General features: G+C 47.1%; 6 protein-coding genes across 6 annotated transcripts; 3 read left to right on the forward strand and 3 right to left on the reverse strand.

Moving 5' to 3' along the window:
• Positions 1–5: 5 nt before the first annotated feature.
• On the reverse strand, positions 6–2,119 carry F4812DRAFT_451500 (P-loop containing nucleoside triphosphate hydrolase protein; the record flags this gene model as incomplete). The annotated part of the gene is made up of 4 exons (XM_047936219.1): positions 6–672; positions 831–1,268; positions 1,317–1,984; positions 2,039–2,119. 4 exons carry the CDS (start codon positions 2,117–2,119, stop codon positions 6–8), a joined length of 1,854 nt encoding a protein of 617 aa, XP_047789504.1.
• A 1,381-nt stretch (positions 2,120–3,500) lies between these two features.
• Positions 3,501–6,187, reverse strand: F4812DRAFT_460033 (Pkinase-domain-containing protein; the record flags this gene model as incomplete). Its single annotated transcript, XM_047937639.1, has 3 exons — positions 3,501–3,910; positions 3,961–4,060; positions 4,115–6,187. The coding sequence occupies 3 exons, from the start codon at positions 6,185–6,187 to the stop codon at positions 3,501–3,503; spliced, it is 2,583 nt and encodes an 860-aa protein (XP_047789505.1).
• A 3,536-nt stretch (positions 6,188–9,723) lies between these two features.
• Positions 9,724–12,465, reverse strand: F4812DRAFT_52803 (glycyl-tRNA synthetase). Its single transcript, XM_047939172.1, has 2 exons — positions 10,388–12,465; positions 9,724–10,332 (listed from the first exon to the last, which is right to left on the reverse strand). The coding sequence occupies exons 1-2, from the start codon at positions 12,218–12,220 to the stop codon at positions 9,937–9,939; spliced, it is 2,229 nt and encodes a 742-aa protein (XP_047789506.1). The 5' UTR covers positions 12,221–12,465; the 3' UTR covers positions 9,724–9,936.
• On the forward strand, positions 12,466–14,444 carry F4812DRAFT_52854 (Brix-domain-containing protein). The gene is made up of 2 exons (XM_047939173.1): positions 12,466–13,821; positions 13,898–14,444. Exons 1-2 carry the CDS (start codon positions 12,711–12,713, stop codon positions 14,041–14,043), a joined length of 1,257 nt encoding a protein of 418 aa, XP_047789507.1. The 5' UTR covers positions 12,466–12,710; the 3' UTR covers positions 14,044–14,444.
• On the forward strand, positions 14,360–16,588 carry F4812DRAFT_431588 (nucleoside transporter-domain-containing protein). Its single transcript, XM_047934452.1, has 2 exons — positions 14,360–14,825; positions 14,899–16,588. The coding sequence occupies exons 1-2, from the start codon at positions 14,638–14,640 to the stop codon at positions 16,085–16,087; spliced, it is 1,377 nt and encodes a 458-aa protein (XP_047789508.1). The 5' UTR covers positions 14,360–14,637; the 3' UTR covers positions 16,088–16,588.
• A 675-nt stretch (positions 16,589–17,263) lies between these two features.
• F4812DRAFT_52894 (inositol-pentakisphosphate 2-kinase-domain-containing protein) lies at positions 17,264–18,939 on the forward strand. Its single transcript, XM_047939174.1, has 2 exons — position 17,264; positions 17,595–18,939. Exon 2 carries the CDS (start codon positions 17,674–17,676, stop codon positions 18,808–18,810), a length of 1,137 nt encoding a protein of 378 aa, XP_047789509.1. The 5' UTR covers position 17,264; positions 17,595–17,673; the 3' UTR covers positions 18,811–18,939.
• The last annotated feature ends 721 nt before the right edge of the window (positions 18,940–19,660 follow it).

Below are 19,660 nucleotides of genomic sequence, written 5' to 3' on the forward strand. Positions count from 1 at the left end.
ACACCTTACATAAACATGTTGAATCCATCTCCCATCCTCCCCGGTTCCCCGGGCGCTGTATAATCCACGCCTCCTACAGCCGTCATGTCCTTTTCGAAGGTATCATGCATCCTAGTAACCTGTTTTAGTTGCTCAAGACCAACCTTGACCCCGTCAAAGGCCGCGAGGCTCTCAGCAACTTTGATGGTATTTTTTATCTGCCGGCCGTTGAGATTGGGTTCGGCGAGTTCTTTGAACCCGGCATCGTCAACGTTGACGCCGCCAGGCACGCGACGGCACAGGTTACGCCAGATCTGTTCGCGCGACTTCATGCTGAGATCCGTGTACCGGATAGGCACGTGAATGCGGCTCTTGAATGCCTCGTCGAATATACTGACGCGGTTTGTGGTGAGGAACAGGATACCTTTATACTGCTCGAACGCCCGCAGAAACACGCCGACCATCGCGTTCCGCAGCACATCGTGGAGCGACCTTTGTTCGAGGAATATATCCGCTTCGTCGATAAGGAGAAGCGCGTTCCATGTCGAGGCGAGGTCCATGATCCGTGATAGGTAACTCTCGAGACATTCGATAGATCTACTCAAGTCACCAGACGAGACCACGTACAGGGGCCGTTTGACAAATTCAGCTACGCACTCAACAGTTAATGTCTTTCCAACACCAGGGGGACCGCTATGTAGACATTATAGTCAGCTATCATTCCTTTTAGGGACCACGACGAAAGTCTTAAATGTGATATTGGCCGAGCTTATATGTTGCAGTAGATATTTTGGAGGGGAATCCTGCGAAGTAATAATGAAAGATGAGCCTGAGCAATACGCAATACGTACTGTAGCACACATACGAGACCCTGTCCCTTGCCCTTCACAATATCGTCGAATGTACTTGGATGCGTAGAAACCAGAGCCTTGACGGTTTTCTTTGTCGCCGGGTCGAGCACAAGATCGTCAAAGCAATGAGTGTTCCACTCAATAGGCCACACATTATCGATCGAGAACTCAAGAAACTTTTTGGACTCAAAGTGATATCCCCGAACTGTGCCGTTGGTAATCAAAGCGTCATCTTCGGATAGCTTATCGAAAGTCATCCTCGTCTCGCGTACGAAATCGACGCTCGGGACCGCTGCCTCGTGGCTGAGCTCTTTAGAGCTCTTGGAGTCCCCCAGTCCAACCACATCAAACACGTCGTTCCCCTCAAACCTGTGGTATGTCTCGCAATCAATCATAATGTGTCCTCTGAGGATGAATTTTCTGTAGCCCCTCTGGGTACTCTTTAATGCAACACCATTATACTATACGAAGTGCTGGCCTATGTACCTCTCGAATTTCCTGCCACGCTTGACTAACTCGGCGCGAACCTTCTCACCATCGTCCAGCAAATCAAGCGGCATGGTAGTGAGCTCTCCCAACTGCCGCGTCCCCACATACTTCATGATGCAGAAAGAGATGTCCCTCGTACCAAGCGTTTTGCCATCAAAGTCGATAAAACTAGCCGAGATATTTAGAAACATCTCCCCGCTTTGTGCACACTTATAGTAGCACGAGTTAACTCGTAACGCACGGTCTTGATTGAGTATGTTGGCGTATATGATCTTGTTCGGCGGGAATAGGGTCCATAGGCTTTCGTAGGAGATGGCTTTGAGAACGGAAATACACTTCTCATAAGCAGAGATGTCATCCACAAAGTGGGAATCGATCCAATACAGCAGCAGTTCCAGTTGTTCATTAGACTCGGCGTCATCCATAAATCGTTTATAGCCCTCCTTCTCTAGTTCCTTTCGGTAGTGGAACAGTGGATAGTATGGAGCTTCGATCTGAACACTATTAATATCTATGTCCGGATAGTCCCCAATAACATCCTTAAGAAGCTTTCGAAGTGGCATGGGGTTCACGTATAGATAACTTGTGTCGGACTCATCGTCGTCTCTATAGTTATTAACGATACAAATGGCAAACCGACGCCACCAGTCCTGCTGCTCAGGCTTCTCGACTTTGTTTTTGACTTTGTTTTTGACTTTGTTTTTGACTTTGTTTTTGACTTCGTCTTCTTTCGGCTCGCAGATATACTCTTCGTCCATTTCATTCCAGCGTCGTTCCAGATGCTTTATTTCACACGTCATAGTCTCATTCCCAGCTGAAGAGGATGAAGAGGATGAAGAGGATAAAGTGGATAAAGTGGAAGAAGTGGAAGAAGAAGATGAGCTCTCCTTCTCAGGGTTGCCGCCGGACTTATTTTTTGAGCGTTTCTTGGAGCCCTTGGACGTTCGCGAAGATGTAGATTTCGCACATGACGCTATCATGCTTTCACCGTCCATGATTACGTATCTACCTACCTAGGTACCTGGTATAGATGAGGCTGTAGAGAGTACTGCGTGGGTGGTCCGAAATTTTAGGTAAGTAGGTACCTTAGGTAATTGAAGACGTGAAGGGTGAGGTATAACCGTAATAAATGATCCTGAAATGTCAAAACTGTTTAAAAGAGATAACTCAACGCATTAATATGTGATGATTCAGTGATATCCCAAGTCAAAGGTCGAAAGCAAGAGAAGTATGCCGATGCTGAAAGAAGTAGGTGCCTTTGCCTTAGCTCATGTATTTTAATAGGCAAGTACTAGTGAATTAGGTATGTCCGTGCAAGGAAAGTTCATACAACTTGATTGGAGTTGGAAAGTATAATATTAGTTCTACTAAATGAAGTTCAGGGGAATAAAATAGGAGGTACCTACCTCTCTACCTTAGGTATCTTACCTAAGTACCTGGTACCTAACCTAACATATAGATACCATGTAGGTACCTAAGGTAAATAGAGTCACAGCCATAAACATTGCTAACATCTTCATCTTCATCTTCACTTCACCTCTTCACAGATACCTGGAAAAGTACCTAAAGACCATGATAAATATATATGTATATAACAGTTATGCAGACAGGAATTACCTGAGGTACCTAGGTATTTAACGAACAACATCACAGAACGCTCGTCTGGTTTGATTTGTATGTTTATATTATCGGTTTGAGCATTGTCTTCACCGCACGCCGACGCCTGCAAAATAGAGCCTCAAAATACACTCACGCGCCTTCCAAAAGTAAAGGCTTCCAAACTCTCCGTGGTATTGATCGTGTCTCCGCAAGTCTCCTCTATGCAACCAGCCATTTGTTATGAAACTAGGGTGCTGTTCGCGTCTAGTGCAGGGACCCGGTAACGCCGCATCCATGGATGTGCTACCCTGCCCCTAGGATGCAGCCTCAATCGATAAATATACCGCATATCCATGACAATCATGCAAGTGCCTCATCTATATGTTCCAAATCGTGACCGCGTCTCATGCAAACCTTTATGAATCAGATACACCGCTATCCATCAACGCCCGCTACCTTGAAGGGTATATGGGAATCGACAAGTAGCTCTTGGACCCTGACACTAACAAACATGAGGTGTGATCTTTACGTCGGAGGGAGAAATTAAAAGGGGGATAGAATATCGTTATTAACCATGCCCGTTTATTTGGCATGCTTTCGGAACGCAAGCAATTCTGAGAGGCTCGGAAGCGGGCACCCGTGTTTCAGGAAATCGTGCTGCAATAGTTCATCCGCCGAAGCACGGCTCTTGACGTCCACACATAAGCAGACAGACAGGAAGGCTTTCAGTTCCTTGCTGAGCTTCTCTGGCTTCTTCAAGCGTGGTGTACCGTTGGTGGCAATGAGGTAGAGAGCCTTTAGCGGCTCTTCGTTAAGATATGGCGGTTCAGACTCAATCATCTCAATTGCCATGATACCTAGTGACCAGATATCAACCTTCGGGCCGTACTCCTTCTGCTTGACAACCTCGGGAGCCATCCAGTAAGGAGTTCCGACCATAGTTGCTCGTTTGGACTTGGTCTCTGTGAGCTTGGCGCAGAAACCGAAATCAGCTAACACTTTGTTAGTATTTTAACAATGAAAACTTATTTGGGAAACTTACTGATCTTCACGTTTCCGCGAGCGTCCAGAAGAACGTTGTCACTCTTGATATCACGGTGGATAATGTTCTGAGAATGCAAATGCTGCAATCCACTACAAGTCTTCACATATTGTTAGCAAACCCAGGGTAATAAACTTGTTTTAAGTACACTTACCTCGAGGCAAATTGTTGAGATCTGTTCCTCAGTAATGACCGGGTTGTTGTCAATGACATCCGTCAGAGCACCACCCTCCATGTACTCCATAACAACCCACAATTCGGCATTGTTGTTTCGTAGGAAGGCGTCGAGGAAGTTGACGATATTTCGGTGTTTGCTGTCCTTCATTACCATAATCTCGTTTACAATTAGCTCCTTACGTGGCTGGTGTGCCAAATCCATCTGCTTAATAGCAACTTGCGCTCTAGCTCCTTGAGAGCGGAGAACCTCTCGAGCAACCCCAGAAACAGCGCCTTCTTTGACCTTTGCCACGTAGACTGAGCCCGAAGCGCCCTGACCAATTTTCTTTTGCTTGGCGTAGGACAGGTTGGGATCGTCCTTGGAGACAACCTCAATCAGCTTTTGCATAACCTCCTTTTCGGACATAGTAGACATGCGAACGTCCTGTTTCCTCTCTGACGGCGAAGGCTTGGCTGTTAACGCAGCTTCCGCAGCCTTAACGCCATCATTTTGCTGGGGTTGACTAGGCTTGGCTGGGACATTTAGGGGTTTAACAGTAGCAGGTAAACGTGCTTGTGCTTGGTTTTGAGCTTGTCCATTCGCTCGTTGCTGTTGACTACCATTGGCATTATTCGGATATCGAGAAGCTGCCGATTGCTGGTCATTTCGTGGCTGAGCACGTTGTGCTTGGCTGGATTGTGAGGTCTGAATGGAGCTCGAGCTTGTTTGAGAAGTTAATCCAGGCCTGTTAGTAGTGGAAGAGGCCGAGGTGCTAGGTGCTGGTGGAGCAGGCCTTTGAGCGCGAAGGCTGCTTGCTTGCTGGTTGGCAGTTTTGGGAGCAGGAGGTGCTGCTCGGGTAGGGTTGTAGCGGTCTGGTGAGCTGGAAGAACCACCACCATATCCGCCAATTTCTTGCTGGGCCATAGGAACCTTCTTCTGCGGGATAGATGCATTATAAGCCTCCAGATCCCGTCGGTTCTGTTCCTCGATCTCGCGCTGCCTCTGAAGCTCAAGCTGCTTCTTGCGCTGCTCTTCGCGCGCCGCATCCTGCGACTGGCCATAACCGCCTGCATTTTGTGTCTGCTGCCACTGCTGGGACATATCCGGAGGATTTGGTCGCATGGGAAGCGAGGTAGGTTGCTGCGACGACACAGAATTGCTGTAGCTGCGCTGGGTAGGCGGCATTGGCCGCGGAGGCGCAACAGAAGCGCCGCCACCGCCGCCGTATCCTAACTGCTTATTCTGTTGACTGCCCGGGGGAGGTGTTGGGGTAAGGCTTGGGAACTGCTGGGGATTCTCCGCTCTCTTAGTGAGATCCGAGTAGAAATCTAAAACCTCGAAAACAGCTTGAGGGTTTCGCTCGTAATCTTCTTTAGTAATCGCGGAAGAATTCAACAATTTCGACCATTCTGGCGGCAATCCTACGAATTGTCCCGTCTGCGGATCGAAGCCAACGTGAACCGCGTGAGAGAAGTTGGTTGGATTGCTCACCCCGCCCATTGTCGGGCATCGGCCATATAAGAGGTCAATCCAATCATAAAGATCATCGTCGCTCTTGACCCTGATATGTAAGGTTCGAATGGTGCCATCATCATCTCCGGGGCTATTGGAACTGCCTTGCGCGTGTCTCTTGATCTCGAATATAGTACCAGCAGCCTCGACTCGGCCAACATTGACAACATCCTTCAGAAAGAGAGTATAAGAAACTTTGCCGCCCTCGGTCTTGTGGAAATCGAGAGCTTCTTTGCGCAGAATAAGGTATTTTTGCTTCCAGGGCTGGATGAAGTTCCTACTCTCTTTAACCTGTGCCCAGCCCTCTTTTATAACGGCGACTCCTCCCATGCCATCTGTCTGGTTCGATCGCTCACGAGCCAATGGTAACGAGATGGTGGAACCCGTATATGTCGAGGTAGCGGTGCGTGTAATAGGCGAAGAAACCACGTTCGTCATGCTTCCCGGATAATTAGTGCTAGGAGTGAGGTTGAGGCGAGGTTGATTGCCCGTTGGTGGTTTTGGAGCGGGGCCGGGGTTCATAAACTGCTGGTTATAAAGTCCACTGCGAATTTCCATGATCAGCTACTGTAGTCCTTTTTTTTTGGTATAGCTACGTATGTGATATATTGAAAGGTATGCTCGTGATAGAGAGATTTATTTGCTATCACCAAGAGCAGGATCAGGCCATGACTGGTTCGCGAATCTGAAACCTCCCTTCTGGCCGTGAAGATGCGCCCGTGAAACAAGCGGTGGTCTTGACCGTATTATCAATTGGGAGGGAAACACGTACCCGTTCGGCGCTGCCATAATGAGCAAGGCTGGGGGATTCAATTATGGTACGGGTTTTCTACGATGTAGAAAAGCCAAATGTCCTCACCTTCAGGGCTTATGAGGAAAGGGCCTAGTTCAGGCGTCTTTGTTCGATCCAAGGCTAAGGCGCCACGTCGGTTAGTCCTAGGTTCAATCCTGGAGACGATCCAACTCAATTTAAAATGACAACGGAGGGGTTCGGCCAACTCACACCGACAGATATCGCAATATGTATTAGTAGAAAAGAGCAATCAGAAATCAAATTCAGCATAGGTGGTATTTTCTTGACTGTTTTCCAGATTAATCGAATAGGTAAGATGATAAACGGGTGAGCAATGGATAGAACTGGGTCGTCTTCCGAATAGGACCTTAACCACCTGAGGAATAGGCAAAAAGGTCTACAAGAAAGACGGCGGATAAGGCCGATCTGTCTATGCGACGATTCGAAGCGAAATCTTGGTCGGCTAGGGAAAAAAAAGAACAATAGACGAGCGGATCGACTTCACATCCGAAACCCAAGCATTAATGCCGTGAAGATTCGTCGGAGTCCATCAGTTGGCTAGCTGGTACCTCGCGTATCGACGTTTCTGCTTGTTCGTCGAGAGGGACTAAACAAATAACGTAGTAAAACGTACAAGTTAGTCAACTGTACTCGACCGTTCAAATGTCCCTAATATAAGGAATTTTGTCTAGGTTGTGTGGGTGTGGGAAAAAATAAATAAAAAGTAACGTTTTGGCCGGGGAAGGTGAAAAGTAAGACATGGGATGTCTAGTCAGCAAAGGAGAAAGGGGTTCATGTTGGAGGGGGGGCTTTCAACTTTAGGTACCGCTATATGAAGGAATGATTGATTGATTGGCGTTGGAAGGGTCTCCCCTAAAACCACAGGGGACTTAGAAGTATAGTGTACATCCGATAATGTCTGATATGTCATTTCATAAGGAGCAGACTGCGTTTATTTCAGCAAAGCGGATACCTTTAACATGTACTCAGATACAAGGGGGTCATGGCCTTGATGCCCGTTTCAATGATATTGAAGACGCTAATAAACGCTAGTTAAACGAATGACGATCCTCTGGGAAATTCCCTGAATTACCTCCTAGATGTACCTGACCTAAGGCATCTAACCTAGGTACCTAAGGTTAGGTACGATACCTAGCCTTGACTTAAGTGCATGATAGCCTTACCTCACCTCTTTAATGCGGTTCAAGGTATGATTTTTAACCGACTTACCAGCTTACCTATCCCAACTTTCCTCTTATACCTTATATATCTAGGTAGATATATTAACTGAACCTATATGTGCGCAAATACTGACTACCTCCTTATACCTACCTAACGTATAGGTATTTGCCACATTGGTTCAATAAAATATCATTTAAATTTTGAATCAAGTAATTCCCAGGTTCTATTTCTTGGCGGCAATCCGAAGTCCCTCGAAGCTAAGATGGAATTATTCATGTCGTTGTTCCATTCAGGGTCACAATACGTATTAGTTTATCCCATCTCGACAGCCAAAATGCTACCCTTAAAGAACAGCAGCCAATAACCTGCTATGCCCTGCGGCTCATCTCCGCCTAAAAAGGCCTTATCGCCTGCCGGATCCTGATTCTGACGAACTATATCGATATGTCAATTATAGCAATTTCTGCTGGCTGACGGCATACTCTCTATATAGAACCAACGAAAGAACGTCTAAGCAAGCAATAGATAAAAGGAGGCTTATTCCCATTAACTACTACTAACCTAGGCCATTCTTGCTCACCCAAATAATACGGTGTAATAAATCGCGATCCACTAATACTGCACGTATTAGTCCCTATAGCCCGTCTAGACTATAGATGAAGGGAGGTATTGGTCAGCCGAACAGGAAATAATAGAAGAGGCGACCAAAGCTTACTTACCGGATTCAATATCTATTCCCTTCGAGTTGTTACCGCCGGGGATGATAGGTACAGACAGCTCTATGGGTTAAGCAGAACAGGCTTAGATTCCCCTCGCCTATGCAAGCACGTGCGTGGAGGAGTGCAACTCTAGCAACGCAAGGGTTTCCGCAAACATTTTTGAACTATTTTTCCTTCTTCTTTTCTTTTCTTTCCGAGACGATAATACCTAGTAAAGTGAAAGCGTTGCCGCCAAAGCGTCGAAACCTCAGCTGATTCTCGGCGATCGTAACCGCGCTTTGGGGGAGGAAGGGTTCCGCTGCAGCGAATCAGCGGCTTCGCCTTTTGGGAATCTTGCCGGAAGTATGTATTGTACAATACAGAAAGAGGTAGTGTATCTGAGAATGGGACAAGAGACACATTACGCTACTACTATGCACACGACACTACCCTTCTTGCATCTGTTTCGCTAATATGCGGATCTGTCGCAGAAATGCTAGTGCTTGGCATGTCCGTCGAACCACACACCCCTTGCTTTAGCTCGCTGCGCGTAATTGGTTCCAAGCTAAACGTGGTTTGTCAAGTTGGAATAACTAACTAGGTACCATAGCAGCAGTAGGGGTATTTATAAAACCATTCTATCTCTCACAATCGTTACGTAAGGAAGGGGTACGTTCTATTTTTTAGAACCGTTGTAAATTTCAAAAATTGAACGCCTTTAGTGGTCCTCGAACCTAGGCCTTGTATTTTTTATTTTATTTTATTTTATTTTATTTTATTTTATTTTATTTTATTTTATTTTATTTTATTTTATTTTATTTTACGAATTATTACAATTTTTTTTGTTTACGATTACGAAGCAGAGTCATGTCAACTAGACTATCCAATGATTACTAATACGAAAGTCTATTTGTTATTTGCTTATATAACCTTTACGTTCTCGATTTTTAACCGAGCTCACCCCACTTAGCTAGAATGGTTTTAGCCGCATAGAACTAGTCCACTTTTGGAACCATACCAACCAATAGAACGGTTTTAAGCTTTTAGAACGGTCCTTTTTTGAAAAAAAAGTATAAAAAGGATGTACCTTCCACAACCTGAAATTTCAGCCAATCAGAGGCCTCAAAACTAACAAACGTTCTACCCCACCCAACCATTCTACGGATAGAACCATTCTACAAAACCCGCCTCTGCCGCTATGGTACCTAACAGGTAACTATCACAAACCTTTCTTATCCAGCAGGCGGTTATTCATTGTAATGTTGCTGAAAATTGAAAATTCATCGCAATCATTATTCTCCATACCTATTCTCAATCCATCATAGTCGAAGTCGCCGTGGTAAGATATAATTATAGATTTCTGACGCACTACGGTTATACTAGTGGTTCGTAAACTTGGTCCCAAACAGAAACTCGGTTTTGTTTAGCCCCCTGTTAGTCTGGCGGGAACCCGCACGTGGCCAAGATCTACAGTTGAAACTGCATCTGAGAACGAGAATCGGTAACAAGCCTTTCTTTTTAAGATCCATCTTCTATCTGGCTTCTATCTGACCCTACTTGTAACTAAGGCCTCCTACTCGTTTTACCTCTTTAACGGGTTGGTATTTTGGAGCATCTAATATGTACGAGCCACATTAACGACTAGCTACTTCGATCTCCTGTCCTTCGAAGGCGGGTAATTCGGCCTGGACATCTTTCCACTCTTTGCTGCCGTCAACTACGGACTGAATCGCAGCAATGATCTTGTCCTCGTCCGCACGGACTTGCTTAGTTGAGTCACGGTCCCGAAGAGTGATTGTGCTGTCTTGAACGGTCTGGAAATCCACCGTGATACCAAGGGGTGTGCCGAGCTCATCGTTACGGCTGTATCTCTTTCCGATCGTCGCAGAAGAATCGTCAATGCGGCTAGAGATTCCAAGTTTCCTAAGCCGTTGCGACAGCTTATAGCAAATTGGCTTGAACTGTTCGTTCGATGACAGTGGAACAATCAGTACCTTTGTGGGAGCCACCGTTGGTGGGAACGACAGAACCTAGATAGAATTAGTATTATCCATTGCTTGTTGCTAGGAAGGGGAGTGAACGTACGCCACGCGCTTCATCGCCGCCCTCGCTTGCTCGAGTCCAGAAATTGTGTTCCATAAGGGCGTAAAGTATCCTGCCAATACCGAAAGAAGGTTCGATGACGTTAGGTGTATATTCCCTAACGTGCTCAGTTCTTGTGCGTCGCTCGATGGTGATAAGATCTTTCGGAATCTCGACCTTTCCGTCGCCGACACCAGCAACTTCTACAGTAATGCTTCCCTTTTCGTTCAGGTCCTTTGCGAGTGCTTCTCGTTGTTCTTGCGTAGTCGCCAGAACAGCAGCCTCCACCGTTTTGCCATCTTTCTTGAAATGGGGACCGAATTTTTTCTTGTTCAACTCAACCTCCCATTCCTCGACAACCAGCGGCTCAGCTCGTTGCTCGCGAACAATAAGGGGCGCACCGGTCCTCTTGGCGTGGACGCTTAGATCATAGGCACTACGGTCTGCACATCCAACGCATTCCACCCAGCCGTAAGAAGTGAGTAGTTCAGCATCCCAGCAGTCGGCAGCGTAGTGAGCCATCTCATTCGCCATATGCTGTCTAAAACGAATCTTAGATTGATCAACACCAATCTTCTTGAGGAACAGGTGAATTCGGGCCATGAAGTAACCAAGAGTCTCGTTGTCAACAATGCCATCAGCCACCGCCTGGCCAATGGTTATCTTTTCAACGTGCGTTTTACCAGATAGCTGAGTTGTGCGGTTTAGAAGTACTAGTTCGATATCTTTAACTTCTTGGAAACGTGGGTGCTTCTTTCCGCCCTCGGGATCGACGAAGTGCTCGATTTCCGCCATTAGGAACTCTCGCACACGGAGTAATCCAGCTCGAGGCGAGATTTCGTTTCGGTAAGAACGGCCAATGGACGCTGACGCAAATGGTACCTGTCCCTGGTTGAATTCTAACAATTTGGAGAAGTTCAAGAACTGCCCCTGTGCCGTTTCTGGCCTTAGGTAACCGGGAAGATTGCTGCTAGGACCGATGGCTGTCTGGAACATCAAGTTGAATGCAACAGGTGGCGACGGTTGGACACCAGTGGCTGGGTTTTTGAGATCATATTTCTTGATCAGCTCGCCGAGCTCCTCGCCATTGTAGTTGTCGATCTTGGCCAATATTTCCTCGTACTCCTGAACCACAGCATCATCCAGCTTGACGGCTTCTTGCACGCCCTTTGCCTTTCGCTTCTTCTTCTTGGGGTCTTCTTCCTTTTCCTCGACCTTCTGGCCGCGAGCCTCTTTATCTCCCTTTAGCCGGTTTTCAAGTATTTCCTCGACAAAGTGGTCGGCTCGGATGATCTCGCCATTCTTCGGGTCTTTACACATCCAATCGGCAAACTTATCCACGTGGCCACTTGTTTTCAGAACCTCATGCGGAGTCAGCACAGAGCAGTCAACTTCCAGCATGTCTTCCTCAAGTACGAAGTGCTTCCTCCACACGTCAATGATGTTTGCCTGGAGACTACAACCGGGCGGACCATAATCGTAGAGACCAGCAACACCCCCATAGATCTCAAACGCCGGGGTATAGAACATTCGTCGTCGAAGCATTGAGTCCAGGGCAGGACGATCCAAGGGTTGCCCCTTGAGGGTAGTAGCAGTCGTCGTCATTTTTGCGTCGTCGTGAGGGTATAAGGTCAGCTGCGAGGTAGCGAAGCCTCTTGAGTTAGAATTTGCAGTTTGAACTGAATGCCTATAAGCGCTACTGATAAGTGTAGTACCTAAAAATGGCCTTGCGACAATTCCAACCGCCTTGGAAGACCACCGAGGAGCGAATCGACAGGGAATTGCGGGGACCAAGCTCGACGCAGATGTTCCAATAGCGCAAACTGCCCGGAGCATGAATTTGACAAGGAAAAAAAAAAGGGTATGTGACTCCAAATTTTGTAGGTGGGTGCTCTACGGCAGGTCCTAGTTACAAGTAACTTATGGACTTACAACTTACAAGCTTGGAATTGAGTCACAACCAGGAATGTGGCCGATAATTTTCATTTGCTAGTATCAAAAAACTTACATAGTACAAATTCTACCCCTCCATCGGCCCCTCCATGAGAATCACCCCGGTTAAGGCCTAAAAGCAGAGACAGGCTTACAGGCTTACAGATAAAGGCCCCACTTTAATTTGAGATCCACTAAAAATTTTAGATTGCTACATAGTAGAAGAAGTCTTCGACTCTTCGACTTTTCGACTTTTCGACTTTTCGTGAACTTTCAATTATTATCCAATAAGCTTTCCGATTGTTAGAATATCGGCGTCCAAGGACCTTGACGGTTCAATTCGATCTATCTTCCGACATTCTCTCACCCTGGCCTCGTTCAGGCTGACAGCACAATGGGACCGCAACGATCTACTTCGCTGTCTAACAGGACAGGAAACAAGCTTTACCGCCAATCACTGTATGTCAAGCAGAAAAGAGAGCGTGAAAAGGAAAAGCGCGAAGCTCGATTCCGGAGGAAGAAGGAAGAAGATAAAGAGCCCGAATTAAGGGCTCAGAGGGTTGCGCAAAACCAGCCATCGACCATTGACCGAAAACGAGTCTGGGACGACGTGGACGACGATGGGCTAGGCGCAAGCGTTGATATGGAGCAATTGCTCAAGAAGCGCCGTTTACAACAAGAGGAGGCCGAAGAAAGACTAGCTGCGGGTCTAGATGAAGCGTCTGATCCTGAAAAGGACGACGATAATGACGATGAAGATAGTATGTTAGGTTCGGACGACGACGATGAAGAAGAATCCGATGAGGAAGCAGCGGCGAAGGCTCGCGCTAAGCAGGTCATTCGAGATGATAGTCTTGCCCCCTCAACCACTTCAACGAATCTTGACCTTACGCCGGAATCATTGGTGTCTAAATTCCCGTCGCTCTTCTCTGACGATGTGCCCGCGGAACCTAAAGTCCTGGTTACCACCACTCTCAATTCGACTCTACACGATCAAGCGAGACTACTTTGCACATTATTTCCTCATAGTACGTATATACCGCGGTCGGCGCACAAGTACGGCCATAAGTATAGCGTGAGGGAGATTTGTAAATTTGCAGGGAATAGGGGTTTTAACTCTGTTATGATTCTCAGGGAGGATTTGAAAAAACCGATAGGCTTGGACATTATTCACCTACCGTCGGGACCGACATTTCACTTCAGTATCTCAAACTGGGTCGAAGGGAAGAAGCTACCTGGCCACGGTAACCCGACAAATCACTATCCAGAACTTCTACTCAACAATTTCAAGACGCCACTAGGTGTCCTCACCGCGCGGCTCTTCCAGTCGCTTTGGCCCAAGACACCCGAGCTACAAGGACGCCAAGTGGTTACTTTACACAACCAGCGTGATTATATCTTCTTGCGCAGGCATAGATACATCTTTCGAGATAAGAGGGCGACGGAGAAGAGTGTGGTTGGCGCCGACGGGAAAGAGTTGAAAGGAGTGGAAAATATTCGAACAGGTCAGTCAACTAACTACATATATTGCTTAGTTACTACATCTTTATACCTGGTGACTAATTTCTCGCTTTTTTATAGGTCTTCAAGAACTAGGTCCGAGAGCAACCCTTAAGCTTAGGCGTATAGATAAGGGAATCGGCCGGGCAGGGAGCGAAGGAGATGACGCTATACAATGGGAATGGAAGGCGAAGATGGAAAAGCAACGAACTAGATTTAACCTCTAAGTCCCTCTCGTCAGGCTTATTACTTGGTTGTTGTCGAATGCAAGCATAAGCCATGAGAGGTAATTTAATATACCCATGCATCCGCTCACATTTAAGAGAATTGGTGCTCTTACATGTAACAATTATATGTCGGTATCCGGCATCTAGCATTTGGCATCTGAGATGAGATTAGGATGTAGGTACTTAGGTACATGTACCTGGTGTTCAGCAGGGCAGGGTTGCCACTTGGCTATCTCACATTTGTGGCTTGTACCTAGGATAGGCTAGCTGACCAGGGCCACTTATCTTATTAACTTACCTCCAGTCCCCTGCTAATGTTCCCTCATGACATCTGCGGATGACCTACTCTACCATACCCTACCATACTCTACTCTACCATTTCACCTCCAATTCATCTATCGCACCTTATTGCAAGTGTCATCATTACTACGTATTCGACAGCAATGTGAACTGTAGATACGATCTCTAAGGTAGCACCTTTACTACCTACATTTACTCCGTCTTAGCCGTTGTTTGTTTGCTTTTTAGAAGTCTTAGGTGTAAATCATAGTCGTATTGCGCGCGTACTACAGCGACACCAACGTCTGACTCGTTATGGACCGGCTTCGTGCATTTTTCCGGAAAAGAGAAGATGAACAGGAGTACCAACCTTTGAACGATGAATCACAATCACTCCAAGAGCCTCCCGAGCACACCGAACACACTGAGAGCGATGTTATCCCTTTCTCGTGGGTTGAGTATAGCATCTTCGGATTGCTGGGTGTCGCGATGCTATGGGCTTGGTATGTAATGCCCTTATACGGGATCCTCTCTTAATACGAAGATGACAATGCCTAATAGAGAACTTGGAAAAAGGAACATGTTTCTTGCCGCAGCACCCTACTTTCAGCTCCGCTTCCAAGATGACGACTGGATTCTCGACAACTTCCAATCGGCGATTATATCTGTGTCGGCATTAGGAAATTTGGGGTCGATGGTCGTATTAACAAATATACAATACACGGCGTCTTATCCCTTCCGAATTAACCTAGCTCTGTACATCAACGTCGTCATATTCAGTTTACTAACGGCCTCGACTGCGACGTTCCTCGATTCTTCACCATCAACGTATCTTGTATTTTTATTGGTAATGGTAGCACTCACGGCATCGGCGGCAGGACTCATACAGAATGGCGCATTTGCGTTTGCTGCAAGCTTTGGGAGACCTGAATACATGCAAGCGATCATGGCTGGACAGGGCGTAGCAGGTGTGCTCCCGTCGCTTGTTCAAGTCATTTCGGTTCTTGTTGCACCACCAGCAGATACATCTTCCAGAGCCCGAGAAGAAGCTTCCACGGGAAATGGAAAAGCGGCATTTATCTACTTTCTTACCGCGGTAATTGTATCCATCGTAGCGCTCGTGGCTTTCATACCGCTAGTTAACCGCCATAACCGTATTATCGAGAATCGGATGATGGAGCAGATGGCCACGTCGGTGACGAGCATCGAGTCCGCCGAACGTGCAGCGCGGAAAGTCGTCAGCATGCCGAAGCTGTTCAAAAAGCTCCACTGGCTCGCAGGCGGAGTCTTCATGTGCTTCGCCGTCGCCATGTTCTTCCCCGTGTTCACACCTAAGATTTTGTCTGTGACACCGCCTGATGAAGCGAGCCTATTACTACAGCCTGCCGCATTCATCCCCCTAGGTTTCTTCTTCTGGAACCTTGGCGACCTTGGAGGGAGAACCAGTTCGCTTTTCCTGCCACTCCGAGATCGGCCAGCATTGTTATTTGTAGTGAGCATTGCGCGGTTGCTATTCCTTCCACTTTATGCTCTATGCAACCTGCACGGTAAAGGGGCTGTTATTAATAGCGACTTATTTTACCTCCTATTAGTGCAGTTCCCGTTCGGTTTCACCACCGGTTGGCTTGGATCAAATTGCATGATGGCGGCCGGTGAATGGGTTGAGGAAGGAGAACGAGAGGCTTCCGGAGGGTTCATGGGATTGTCTCTTGTGGCTGGGTTAGCATTTGGTAGTCTGCTGAGTTTTACTGCCGCAGGAATATGACGGGTGGCCAAACCGGCCAAACACCATGAATAATAACACCTCAAACGATATAGAGAGAAAGGATCATATTATCATATTAGGCGTTTTATACATACCTAGGTAGGTATTCAGACATGATGATGTACAATATGGGATAGTTGGTTACCAATAGATGTTAGACTAGAATCGATCTTACCTCAGTTTTGGGTATTAGTATTATTACCTAGCTGACGACGGCAGCTCATGACAATGACAAGTCATGGATTGTACCCTGTCCAGCCTGTGTCCCTAGCGAACGCCTTTCCAGGTTGGTCATAGGCAGATACCCGAGTGGGTGGATATTAGATCGCCGTGCATGTGCAAATGGACGAATAAACGGGCCAGGCATGATCCCTCTCGAAGATCCATTTTATCGTTTGTTTGGTATTGGGTACCTTAGGAACCATGCTTAGCTGGATAGGACTGGCAGAAATGGCTAACCTCGCCTTGCCTTGCTAAACTATTTACAGGCTTTAATTTAATCTCGATCATGTCGGTCACACGGAACATACCTTACCTGCACCCATTCCTGCAACCTATAGTTGCCTAGGTAAGTATCTCTGATTCTCTGCGCTTCATCTGCAAGTCTATATTACATAGTACCTACATTGGGTACATACAAATCCCCATAGCCCATATGTAAGGTATATTATGTATACCTAATATTATACATAATACTATGTAATAGCCCATTACAAAATATTGTGGTTTTCCTATTCGACCGGCTTTGCGAACCGCCGGCCTCTCCCCCTCTTCCCTCTACTACGGTGCTATATTACAAGGTAGTAGCATGTACCATAACCTGTACTAAATTTATCCTTTACCTGATTTTTCTTAGTATACATTTTTAGTTCAAGGAGGGAGGGCGTCGTCTCTCTACAATAGTACTACTACTATGTACGTACTAACCTGGAACTGCGCCACCTATGGCTCCAGCTCGGTTGCCCGCGGCCGCACCTGGGCAACCATACCGGCCCATACCGGCCTGTTTTATTTTTCTTTTTTTGTGAAGTCCCCAAAGTTCTTTTCTCCCCCCCCCCTAAACTATCTATTCCCCAGCGGCAGTTTTGGAGCTTAACGTCATAATAAAATGGAGTCTAGTTCCAGATCTAGTTCTCCATTCCCCTTTTCCGTGTTCGTCTCGATCGAGGGTCTTTAGGTCGGTTTCTTCTTCCTCTTTTCTCTCTCTTCACTACTTGGAAAGACCTAATCGTATAAGTTTCTATAATTCTACTTATCCCTGTTTTCTGACTTAGTCACTAATATCATGTTTCCTTGTCACTCATGAGTCTTTCGTTCAACTCTATCTAATCATTCAACTACTACCTCGTACCCAACTACCTCATAAGGGATTGGTCAGGCGTTATCAATAAGGGGGGGTCGTTTTCATCTCAACTTGAGAGTTTAATATTTCCCTGAGGTTTCCCCCGTACTGGACAAAGAGAACCGGTCTAGTCATTGTTACAATCTCTTATTATAAATTTCCTAGATTCGCTTCTTCTCGGCCTCGGTCTCGTCAAACTCTTTCCGTTGTCTTTCTACACTAGCTTTAGATCAAGAAGTTCATCATGAAGCCCCTAAAAGACGTCTGGGCTGAGCTCTCCAAACCTCTCCCCGCAGGATCGGGCGCCAAACACATCGGACCTGCCCTTACACCCAAAGAGCTATATGAGTTGAGCTATATCCTTCACCGGTCTGAATTCACTCACCTCGCCGAAGGCCGTGCCAATGCCGTCTTCAGCATTAAAGAACCAAAGGACCCAAAAGTCCCCTCGGGGTTCTTTCGAGAAACCTTATTGCGTGTGCCCAAAGCCACCCCCGACGTCACGCCGTGCGACTATGAAGACCTCCAGGACTTTCAAGAGAAATTCGTCGACGTTCACGTCGGACGGCAGCATATCGTCCCCCAGATCCTCATCCAAATCCCCCAAGCTGTAGCAGATGCTCTTAACTTCAAGCGTGACAACGCCCTCCGAGCTAAGGGCGTTAGGGGCGACCAGAGCACCATCCAAGCTGGATATGCCATGTTGGTGGAGGACATGGGCCCATCTCCGGATTACATAGCTCTGGAGTTCAAGCCGAAGTGGCTGGCCCAAGCTCCCATGGCCCCCAAAGACGCATCCCGCTGTCGAACCTGCGCGAGGGAGGCTCTGCGCAACGGGAAATTGCGGAAACGGGGATATAAGATATCCACCCCGGTGTGCCCCCTCGGCCTGCTCCACGAGAACCACGCGGTGGTGATGAGCACGATCGACCGGCTGGCGCCCACCTGGAGCGAGCGGGACCGGGCGCGCCTCGCCTCGGCGCTACGCTCGAGCGGCGTCCTCGAGCGGCTGCGGGATCTGCAAGAATCGGGGGACTCGGGGGACGCTCTATTCACGCGGCCGTCGGACGCGAGCTTCGGCTTGTCGATGACGCTGCGGGACTGCTCGTGCTTCGTCCGGATGCCCGTGGTCGACGACGGCAACGACGACGAGGACGACAAGAAACCACCCGTGGTCATCAAGCTCGCCGACGTCGACAAGAAGAACTGGTTCCAGAAGCAGGCGTACTGGCAGCAGCGCCACGACGACCTCGTCGCCGGCGGCTGGTACCACGGCTCGGAGAGCCCGCCCGTCGAGACCGCGTGCGTCCTAAGGCTCGATTACTGTCTCAAGCGGGGTCTCGAAATCCCCCCCGCGTTCCGCGCGAGGCTGAAGCGTTGAAAAGCTTTTTTTTTGGCTTTTTTGGCCTTTTTTCTTTTTGGGAAGTTAAGGTGTGGTTACGCCGCATTTTGGAGAGTTTCCATATACGTCTTGGGGGCTTTTGTTATTGTTTCTCCCTTCCTCTTCTATGCGACGTCTTACGTTTATGGAAAGATGACAATCAAATACTACGAGTCATCAAATCATACAGGGGCCAAATGGAAAAGGGGGAGGGGGGCTTGGGGGCACATCTGGTTGGGTGGGTGACACGCCGCTTGTTACACACGATTATTATAGATAGGTTTTTGGTCGCAAGGCCACGAGTTGGGGGGAAGTGCTATTGCTTTTCTTTTAGCATTTCTCTTTTTATTGATGCATTCATTAGGTAGGCTCTGCCTATTGCTCGAATGTATGTGGCCGTACATATATATATAACAAGGGGCCTTAAGCAAAACGGGTAAAAGTAAAGTAATATAATACACGATATAATATGACATCTATCCTGTATATAATCATTGCCTTAGGTAACTAATGACTATACGATGTGTCGCTTATAACAAAAGGGATAACTAATGATTTAATGTTTTGGATTATATACACTATTGGATTTTGTCTCACTATACTCCTTACATTACCCTAGGTACCTTTCTTGCGGGTTGGTTCGGACACCCGCCTACCCGTAATAAGACTTACAGGTAGGTATAGAAACGATAGGTTAGTACCTAAGCATCTCGACCGTTATAGCTGATAGGTATAAGAATGACTATAATATCAGAATTTTAGTTTGGACATGAAAAGTGCATACCATATTTCCTTAATAAGAGGACGGGTGAGTACGGAAATAAAAATGCAAACGACGGACTTAGGTAGA

This window comes from Daldinia caldariorum (genome assembly GCF_022478825.1).
Source record: "Daldinia caldariorum strain CBS 122874 unplaced genomic scaffold F4812scaffold_10, whole genome shotgun sequence".
NCBI lineage: Eukaryota > Fungi > Ascomycota > Sordariomycetes > Xylariales > Hypoxylaceae > Daldinia > Daldinia caldariorum.